The 11,142-nt window shown below is 42.4% G+C and overlaps 1 protein-coding gene across 1 annotated transcript; it reads right to left on the bottom strand.

Moving 5' to 3' along the window:
- Positions 1-7,849: 7,849 nt before the first annotated feature.
- Positions 7,850-10,732, bottom strand: LOC133331183 (aminoacylase-1-like). The gene is made up of 2 exons (XM_061539583.1): positions 10,714-10,732; positions 7,850-8,352 (listed from the first exon to the last, which is right to left on the bottom strand). Exons 1-2 carry the CDS (start codon positions 10,730-10,732, stop codon positions 7,850-7,852), a joined length of 522 nt encoding a protein of 173 aa, XP_061395567.1.
- Positions 10,733-11,142: the final 410 nt, after the last annotated feature.

Raw genomic sequence — 11,142 nt, 5'->3', positions numbered from 1 at the left:
TTTTTAAAAAATCCACGCCTACGGATAGGCTCTTGAAAATTATTTTTTTTAAAAAATCCACGCCTAAGGATAGGCTCTTGAAAATTAATTTTTTAAAAAATCCACGCCTAAGGATAGGCTCTTGAAAATTTATTTTTTAAAAATTCCACGCCTAAGGATAGGCTCTTGAAAAAAATATTTTTAAAAAACCCACGCCTAAGTTGTTCCGATTTTTAAAAAAAAATATGTCTTTAAGTCTACTTACCACCGCCTGTTTCCTCCGCTCCTCACTGAAATACGGCGAATCCAAATGATTAAATCGCGGATCAAAATACAGCGCTGCATTAAAGGCCTCATTGTCGAGTAGGGTCTGTTTGACCTCCAGCACAGCTTCCAGCAAATGCATGGCATATTCATTATCCGACATTTGTTTTAATTTCGCTTCGCATACCAACCAATCGCGATAGAAGTCGCCGACAATATATTGCAGCTGATGTTGGGGCTGCAACCATTCCTCGAGTGGTGTATGGGTATCCATAAAATCCTCCAGACATTCTAATTTTCCACCATAATCCGTTTTGATTTCAGAATTTTCAATGAACTGCTTTAGCGATGACATCATATCGAAGGTGGATTGCCAACGCAGGGTGGAGTCTAGGCGGGGTAAAAATTTGGGATTGATTTTCTGTTGGCATATGGTTTCGATAATGTGGCGGCATTCTGTGAGCTCGTTCTCCATGGAGGTGAAATAGAGACGGGCTGCCAATTCGATAATATAGGAACCGGAATAGAGTACAGAGACTATGGGTTTGAGGGGTATGTCGTCCTCAAGTTCGTTTTCATTGCTTAATTCTTCGATATCTTGTTGTATAAGTTCCAAGGCTTTGAGAGCCTTGCCGCGACCATCACAAGTTAAGGCATAGAGCTGCCGAATATCTACCTCATATTCGCGGAGACACTTCAAAATTTCCTTTTTCATAAATTCTGCGTTACGAAGTTGTCCTTTTTTCAATTCCACAGCTCCAATGCTGTGGGAAATTAATTTATAATTTTCCATAAACTGCAGATACAGGCCCATGACAGTTCGCCCCTGTGCTCCCAAAATGTCGATTTTTAACGCTAATAATTTTTTCTGAAATTTTCCACGTAACTGGGACTTTACCCTCAATGCCCAAAATTCCAGGCCATCGAGAATATTTTCACCCGTCAACTGCAAAGAGAATTCCTCCTGATAGGGTGCAATTAGTTTCCGAAAATACATCTCATCATCGAATATTTTTAGCGGGAGATTTTTCACGGCCACCAGGCCCACACAACATTTAACGAATTTATTTTTAGTTAATCTCAAGACGCTATCCTCCTTTGGCCTTGTCAGGGTGTTAATATGAAGCTTAGCCGTTGGCAAATAATCGCGGGTAAATTTGATATTATGCATGGTCTCATAGTGCCGCTTGATGTTGCCAATGATGAGGCCACACAATTCCCGATGGCACAGCAGACAGGTGGATTTATTTGTGTCCTTATTGTAGCTCACATAGTTTTCTTTTTTAAAGAGGACCGGACGCATTGTTGCGATTGTTTTCAGGTTGGGCGCCGTTTTACAACTGAAACATCCCTTGGTCGATTTTGCGGCAAATAATTCGCAATAAATTTGTATGAGAATCACTCAAGCGGATTTCACTCAATTCAATGGGTGGTGACAACAGAAAGGGAGTGGATTTTTTTGGCCAATGGGAAAATGGGAAGAATGAAAAAAATTGGGGAATTTATTTATTAACGAGGGTAGAAGTGAGCATAGAACAAAAATAGAAAGTCGGCAATTTTTAAATTTTATTTTGGAGCATATCCTTAGTCGTCGATTTTTAAAAAGAATATATTTTTACGAGTCTCTTCTCTAACCTATCCTTGGACATGGATTTTTTTAACAATATGTTTCAGTATCCTACCCTTAGGCGTGGATTTTTTAAAAATATTTTTCAAGAGCCCATCCTTAGGTGTGGGGTGGCGTAGGGAATGATAGATACCAAGCAACGGCTCTGATTGGCTTTAACATGGCGAAGTCCAGGCTTATCTTGGCCCAGGCTTATCGTTGACGACCCCCGCAAACGTATAAAGGACCACGATCTGGGAATCTGCACTTGGAATGTGCGCACGTTGTACTGAACAGGCGCAGTGTTCGCTTTGGCGGATGTACTCAAGAAGTACAAAGCCGATATTATTGCCTTACAGGAAATGCGATGGAATGGGACTGGCGTAAGTAAATCAGATGATTACGCCCTGTATTATAGCTGCCATGAAACGAGACGTAAATTTGGCTGCGGATTTATGGTTAACAGGAGAATAAAAGACGTCCAAATCTCCAGATTCACTCCAGTAGATGAGCAAATTGCTATAATCCGTATAAAAGCGAAGTTCTTCTACATGCGTCCATGCTCCGACCGAAGATATAGATGAACAGAGACCAAAGACTTTTTTTACGAGCACCTAGAAACAGCATATGATCGCTGCCCTGGCCATGACATTAAAATTCTGCTAGGAGATTTTAATGCAAAAATCGGAAGGGAAAATATTTTTGGTCACACTATCGGAAAATTCAGCCTCCATGAAAAAACATCCGACAACGGCATGAGGATGATTAACTTTGCGGCAGCAAATAACCTGGTAGTTAGCAGCACCAGATTCAAGCATCTCGATATACACAAGGCCACTTGGATTTCTCCCGATCGAACAACGAAAAATCAAATCGATAATGTTGTGATAGACGGAAGGCACTCAACCAGTGTTTTAGACGTCCGATCGATCCGGGGAGCGAATATCGATTCGGACCATTACCTTGTGGGAGCCAAGGTTCGCACCCGTCTTAATGTTGCAGCAAAGGTGCGATCTAATGTAACACGGAAACTCGACGTCGAAAAGCTGCAAACACAACAGATACCAGAAGTCTACTCCGCTCAACTTACCCAACTGCTTGACGAAAGCATCCCTTGTCCCGATAATAATATAGAAGCACAGTGGCAGAGAATTGCCCACTCCATACAAACTGCAGCAAAAGCAACACTTGGCTACCAAAGACCACCATCAAAAAATCTGTGGTACGATCAGGAGTGTCGTAATGCTACTGATATGAAAAACGCAATGTATAGGGAAACCCTGCGGACCGTAGCAACACGTAATGCGATGGAGAACTATCGGGAGAAAAGGAGAGAGGAGAAACGTATTTTCCGGAAAAAAAGAAGAAAGAACAAGAAAAACGTGATCGTGAGCAAATCTAGGTTTACAGGGGTCAGAATGAAGTCCGAAAATTCTACAAACGAGTAAAACACAAAACCGAAGGTTTTGGTGCAGGCACATTCTCCTGTAGAGATGATGAAGGAAACCTGGTGACACATACAGACAGCGTGCTGAGGATCTAGAAGTAGCATTTTGAAAAACTTCTAGTATCAAATAGTAGCGGTGAAAAGGATACCCCAGAACCAATAATAGATGACGGTATAGAGTATATACCACCCTTAGGCATGATGAAATCAGAATAGCAATCAATCGGCTGAAGAATAGTAAAGCAGCAGGTGCCGATGGGTTACAAGCCGAACTATTCAAGACTGGTGGTCAGATGCTGATAAGGAGCATGCACCAGCTGATGATTACCATTTGGCTAGAAGAATGCATGCCCAATGATTGGAACCTCAGCATCCTATGTCCCGTGCATAAAAAAGGAGGCAAGACCTTATGTGCCAACTATAGAGGAATAAGTCTCCTTCCCATCGCGCATAAAGTGCTATCCAGTGTGCTGTGTGAACGATTGAAGCCAATGGTCAATGACATTATTGGACCATACCAATGCGGCTTCAGACCTGGCAAATCCACCATTGACCAGATTTTCACTCTGCGCCAAATCCTGGAAAAGACCTACGAAAAACACATCGACACATTCCACCTATTCGTCGACTATAAAGCTGCATTCGACAGCCCTATCCGTTCAGAGGTGTTTAAAGTTATGTCTACGTTCGGCATTCCTTCGAAATTAATACGGTTATGCAGGAAAACTATAAGTGGCACAAGATCAGCAATTAAAGTCGGAAAGGACCTCTCGGAGTCTGTTTATTGAGAACAAAAATTAATTTATCAATTGCTATTTTTCTGGTCAGGTATATAGGCTATTCACTGGTCATATATAAAGCCGCATTCGACAGCCCTATCCGTTCAGAGGTGTTTAAAGCCATATCTGCGTTTGGCATTCCTGCAAAATTAATACGGCTATGCAGGATAACTTTAACTGGCACAAGGTCAGCAGTTAAAGTCGTAAAGGACCTTTCGGAGCCCGTTTAATATCGAACAAGGATTCCGACAAGGTGACAGTTTGTCGTGTGATCTTTTTAACATCCTGCTGCAAAAGGTCATACGAGATGCAAAAGTGAACAGAAATGGCACTCTGTACACCAAATCGCATATGTTACTAGCCTACGCCGATGACATCGACATAATGGTTTTAACACTGAGAGTTGTAACAGCCACCTTTGAACAAATTGAGAAGGAGTCTGCCAAAGTGGGTCAGTGGCCAGTAAACGGCGAGAAGACCAAGCTGATGGTATCAACGCGCAAGACGTCCAGTAGACTCGGACCAACTGTGGAACTTGAGAACTACAGCTTCGAGGTAGTTAAACATTTTATATACCTTGGTGCCGCCATAATTAAAACGAATGACATCAGTTTTGAAATTCGGAGAAGGATTGTGATGGCTAACCGAATGCTACTATGGTCTGAGCAAACAGCTCAAAAGCAGCAAGGCCACCTCCCGCCAGTCCAAATTCACACTCTACAAGACGCAGATACTACTCGTGCTATTATATGGATCTGAAATATGGGTAGTTACGCAAGCAGATGAGGCAGCTCTTGGGGTGTTTGAAAGAAAAATTCTCCGAAAGATCTATGGGCCGATCTGCGTTGACGGTGAATATCGCCGTCGAATGAACCATAAGTTGTACCAGCTATTCTCGGACATCGCCATTGGTAGACGTATTGAGCTGCAGCGACTACGTTGGCTAGGTCATGTTGTGAGAATGGATGAAGATGCCCCAGCCCAGAAGGCATATAAAAGCGAACCAGCTGATGGTTCACGCAGAAGAGGAAGGCCAAAAATACGTTGGAAAGATCAAGTCGAAGGCAACATTGCCGAAAATGGTCTTTAAAATTGGGAAAACTGTACAAAAGACCGACGCGTCTGGAAATCTTTTTTAAGTTCGCGTTATGGAACGAAAGTTCTGTCAGAATCCAGCTAAGTAAGTTTTTCAAAATGCTCCTTCCAGATCCTCAGCACGCTGTCTGTATCTGTCACCAGGTGTCCTTCTTCATCTCTACAGGAGGATGTGCCTGCACCAAAGTCTTTGGTTTGGTGTTTTACCCGTTGGTAGAATTTACGGACTTCATTCTGACTCCTGTACATCTCGATTTGCTCACGCTCACGTTTTTCTTGTTCTTTCTTCTTTTTTTCTGAAAATACGTTTCTCCTCTCTCATTTTCTCCTGATAGTTCTCCATCGCATTACGTGTTGCTACTGTCGGCAGGGTTGCCCTATACGCTGCGTTTTTCATATCAGTAGCATTACGGCACTCTTGATTGTACCACGGATTTATTGATGGTGGTCTTTGTTACCAAAGTGTTGCTTTTGCTGCAGTTTGTAGGGAGTGGGCAATTCTTTGCCAATGTGCTTCTATACTATTATCGGGACAAGAAGTGCTTTCGTCAAGCTGGTGGGTAAGTTGAGCGGAGTAGGCTTCTGCTATCTGTTGTGTTTGCAGCTTTTCGACGCCGAGTTTCCCTGTTACATTAGATCGCACCTTTGCTGCTACATTAAGACGGGTGCGTACCTTGGCTGCCACAAGGTAATGGTCCGAATCGATATTCGCTCCTCGAATCGATCGGACGTCTAAAACACTGGATAAATGCCTTCCGTCTATCACAAAATGATCGATTTGATTTCTCGTTGTTCGATCGGCAGAAATCCAAGTGGCCTTGTGTATATCGAGATGCTTGAATCTGGTGCTGCTAACTACCATGTTTTTTGCTGCCGCGCGAAGTCAATCAATCTCATACCGTTGTCGGATGTTTCTTCATGGAAGCGGAATTTCCGACAATGGAGCAAAAGATATATTCCCTTCTGATTTTTGCATTAAAATCTCCTAGCAGAATTTTAATGTCATGGCCAGGGCAACACGGTCATATGCTGTTTCTAGGCGCTCGTAAAATATGTCTTTGGTCTCTGTTCATCTTTATTTTCGGTCGGAGCATGGGCGCAAATGAGACTGATGTAGAAGAACATCGCTTTTATACGGATTATAGTAAATCGCTCATCTACTGGAGTGAATCGGGAGACGTGGAGGTCTTTTATTCTCCTGTTAACCATAAATCCGCAGCCAAATTCATGTCTCGTTTCATGGCAGCTATAATACAGGGCGTAATCATCTGATTTACTTACGCCAGTCCCATTTTTAAAAAAATTACGAATTGTGGGCGGCTTAAATTGCAACCTGCACGTATCATTCTTCTTGTTCCTCCTACCCTTCCACCTCCTGCCTTTTGAAAATTTATTCAAATATTACAATAATTGAATCTTATTGACAATGGAACAGATGTAAAAGGCGTCAAAAAGGTTTCATCGGATAATTATAGCCTCAAAAATCTAAATGCCGAACACAGCAAGAGGTTGTCCGCAGCCCAGCCGCATTCATCATTTAAAGTTTAGGGTGGTTCAGCAGCAGGCATTTAATTTTGGGTTGTTGGTTGACGAATGGTAAATTAGCACTCAATGTGCGCCACCCACCCCTCCTCCTCCGACCATCGAACAACATCTCATCTGACAAAATCCCCCAAGAGATTTCAGCTTACCGAAGGACAGGAAAATTAGTTCTCTCTTCACGCAAATTCACAATTGAAAAGACCGACATGTCAAAGGTTTTCCGTTGGCGTTGTTGTCATTGAATTGAAAGGGGTATGTTCGGAACGTGATGTCTTATAATGCAACATTTCCAACATTTTCGTATTTACATCGAAGTGAAAAAACACAAATTTTTTGCTTGAGAGTATTTCTTGGTATTTATTTGATTTTTTTAAGTTATGGTCAGTTCATCGAAGCGAACCTAACAATTTAATAGATTCTCCAAAATTTGAGTATAAATTTCAATGCCACGCAAATAGGTATCGGCTGAGAGGTATTCATTGTGATCGTGTAGCAACACCGGAGTATTTGGCATTGGCGAAAAGCCAATGGAGGGTATACCCTTGGCACGTAAAAATTGGCTATCGGTGCCGCCGGGAAAGACATGGGTTTCCAGGGGGAGATCCCTAAAAAATTAAAGAAAACAAATTATTAAAAAATCCCCACATCAAAAATTTTGACTTACATATCCTGCATGGCCTTTTCGAAGGCCACCCAATAGGGATTACTGGCATCGGTTATGGTCTTGGGAGCCGTATCAATTCTCAACACCCATTCCCATTCAATGTCACCTCCCGCCTCATCACACCATTTCTTTAATAGATTTTCAAATTCCTTGAGGTCCACATCGACGGCAATGCGCATATCAAAACAAGCCTCCAGCAGGGCAGGTACCACATTTGATTGGACTCCACCCTTGACCATGGTTAAATTAATGGTGGTAACATCTCCCACGTGAAGGGAGGGATCCTTGGCCATAAGTTCTTGTTGCGACGAACGGTAGGCCATCATTTTTGCCAAGAGGTAATTGAACTTCTGACCAGCCGTATTGGGCAAAAGCAGGGAACCATGGCCCGCTGAACCCTTGAATTTGAAGTTGATTTCTGAAAATAAAAAATTAAAATATTTCCCAAAAATTCTCCCCTTTCCTCCTTCAGCTCACTTACGCCACAAACTCCTCTCGGCATAATAGGCCACAAATCTGCCATCCTCCGTTGCCATACCCTCATCCAAGGCAAAGCCCACCTTTAGGTCCTCAAATTCCTTGCTCTTCACAAATTCCTGCAAACTATTTTGACTTCCCGTCTCCTCATCGGGTACGAACATAATGTGTACGGTACGTCGTAGTTTTTCATGTTTACTCTTGAGTACTCGCAAGGCAGCCAAATACTGGGTACCAACACATTTCATATCTTGGGCGCCACGAGCATAAATTTTACCCCCCGCATCCATGTGTGCAGCAAATGGTGGATATGTCCATTTATCTTCAAAGACCGGTACAACATCCATATGCGAATTAAGTAGGATTGCTGGTAGCTCTGGTTGGTAACCCTCCCAGGTTCCAATTATTACCGGTTTGGTTGCATCGCCATTGATGTGATATACCTTATAGGGAATTTCCAACGCATCCAATTGTTGGGAGAGAAATTTGATACAGGGTTCTGTGGGAGAAGGAAGAAGAAGAGAATAAAGATAGGTTCTTAAAAAAGGTCTCCAAAAATATGTTTAGAAAATCCACGCCTATGGATAGGCTCTTGAAAAATTATTTTTAAAAAAATCCACTCAATCAAAAGGAAACCCAGGAGAAGAACCTACGTGCCCATCATTATGCGACGCGTTTCGCCGTTGATTAAGCGGCTCATCAGGCATATTGGGCTATGTGGCTTTACAAAGGTCGTATGTTAATAACTTGTATTTATTCCGCCCTGATGCGAAACTTGCATATGCGAATTAAATTCAAATTTGTCAAGATTCGACATTTGTGTTCATTCTAGAAACAGTCATTTTCAAAATCGCTTAAGTCCATTGGATATAGCCGAGTGTATTCACATGCTGGAAAAGTTTTTGTAAAGAAGACCGAAATAACCAAACCTAGGTTAATAAACTCTATGGAAGATGTCGATACAATATTATTGGAAGCCACCACAAATAATCGACATTCAAAAAGACAATCCCAAAAACCTACTGTTCCTGTATTAAATTATTCCGATATATCAGAGGATGAAAAGAGCTTAGAAAAGATTTCCAGGCGCGTCGGTCTTTTGCGCAGTTTTTCCAATTTGAAAGACCATTTTTGGCGATTTTGTCGTCGACATGATCTTTCCAACGTATTCTTGACCTTCCCCTTCTGCGTGAACCATCAGTTGGTTCGCTTTTATATGCGCTCTGGCCTGGGGCATCTTCATGACCTAGCCAACGTAGTCGCTGCAGCTCAATACGTCTAACAATGTCGATATCCGAGAATAGCTGGTACAATTCATGGTTCATTCGACGCCGATATTCATCACCGTCAAAGCAGATCAGCCCATAAATCATTCGGAGAATTTTTCTCTCAAACACTCCAAGAGCTGTCTCATCTGCTTGCGCAAGTACCCATGCTTCAGATCCATACAACACAGCACGGGTAGTATCAGCGTCTTGTAGAGTGTGAGTTTGGTCTGGCGGGAGGTGGCCTTGTTTTTGAGTTGTTTGCTCAGACCATAGTAGCATCGGTTGGCCATTACTATCCATCTCCGAATTTCAAAACTGATGTCATTCGTTTTGCTTATGGCGGTACCAAGGTATATAAAATCTTTGACTACCTCGAAGCTGTAGTTCTCAAGTTCCACAGTTGGTCCGTTGGTCTACTGGACGTCTTGCGCGTTGATATCATCAGCTTGGTCTTCTCGCCGTTTACTGCCAGACCCACTTTGGCAGACACCTTCTCAATTTTGTTCAAAGGTGGCTGTTACCGCTATCAATGTTCGAACCATTATGTCGATGTCATCGGCGTAGGCGAGTAACATGTGTTTTTTGGTGTATTAATTTTGCAGGAATGCCGAACGCAGACATGGCTTTAAACACCTCTGAACGGATAGGGCTGTCGAATGAGGCTTTATATATGACCAGTGAATAGCCTATATACCTGACCAGAAAAATAGCATTTGTATAAATTAATTTTTGTTCTCAATAAATAGACTCCGAGAGGTCCTTTCCGACTTTAACTGCTGATCTTGTGCCAGTTAAAGTTATCCTGCATAGCCGAATTAATTTTGCAGGAATACCGAATGCAGACATGGCTTTAAACACCTCTGAACGGATAGGGCTGTCGAATGCGGCTTTATAGTCGACGAATAGGTGGGATGTGTCGATGTGTTTTTCGTGGGTTTTTTCCAGGATTTGGCGCAGAGTGAAAATCTGGTAATTGGTGGATTTGCCAGGTCAGAAGCCGCATTGGTGTGGTCCAATAATACCATTGACCATTGGCTTCAGTCGTTCACACAGTACGCTGGATAGCACTTTATATGCGATGGGAAGGAGATTTATTCCTCTATAATTGGCACATATCGTCTTGTCTCCTTTTTATGTGCACGGGACACAGAATGCTGAGGTTCCAATCATTGGGCATGCATTCTTCTAGTCAAATTGTACTAATCAGCTGGTGCATGCTCCTTACCAGCATCTGACCACCAGTCTTGAATAGTTTGGCTTGTAAGCCATCGGCACCTGCTGCTTTATTATTCTTCAGCCGATTTATTGCTATTCTGATTTGATTTCATCGTGGCTGGTTGGTCTACACTCTATACCGTCATCTATTATTGGTTCTGGGGTATCCTCTTCACCGCTACTATTTGATACCAGAAGTTTTTCAAAATGCTCCTTCCAGATCCTCAGTACGCTGTCTGTATCTGTCAACAGGTTTCCTTATTTATCTCTACAGGAGGATGTGCCTGCATCAAAGCCTTCGGTTTGGTGTTTTACCCTTTGGTAGAATTTTCGGACTTCATTCTGACTCCTGTACATCTCGATTTGCTCACGCTCACGTTTTTCTTGTTCTTTCATCTTTTTGTCGGAAAATACGTTTCTCCTCTCTCCTTTTCTCTCGATAGTTCTCCATCGCATTATGTGTTGCTCCTGTCCGCAGGGTTGCCCAATAAGCTGCGTTTTTCACATCAGTAGCATTACGACACTTCTGATCGTACCACGGATTTCTTGATGGTGATCTTTGGTACCCAATTGTTGCTTTTGCTGCAGTTTGTAGGCAATTCTCTGCCATTGTGCTTCTATATTCTTATGGGGACAAGGGGTGCTTTCGTCAAGCAGTTGGGTAAGTTGAGCGGAGTAGGCTTCTGATATCTGTTGTTTTTGCAGCTTTTCGACGTCATGTTTCCGTTTTACATTAAATAATTATAAAAATTCCAGGCCTAAAAATAGGCCCCTATTCACGCCTAAAAATAGGCCTCTAAAAATAT

This window comes from Musca vetustissima, unplaced genomic scaffold, assembly GCF_032173495.1.
Source record: "Musca vetustissima isolate MV318-11 ecotype Yass unplaced genomic scaffold, APGP_CSIRO_Mvet_v1 utg81041, whole genome shotgun sequence".
NCBI classification, from domain to species: domain Eukaryota; kingdom Metazoa; phylum Arthropoda; class Insecta; order Diptera; family Muscidae; genus Musca; species Musca vetustissima.
Note: the sequence above shows the minus strand (reverse complement) of the source record. Positions and strands in the feature narration are given on the sequence as shown.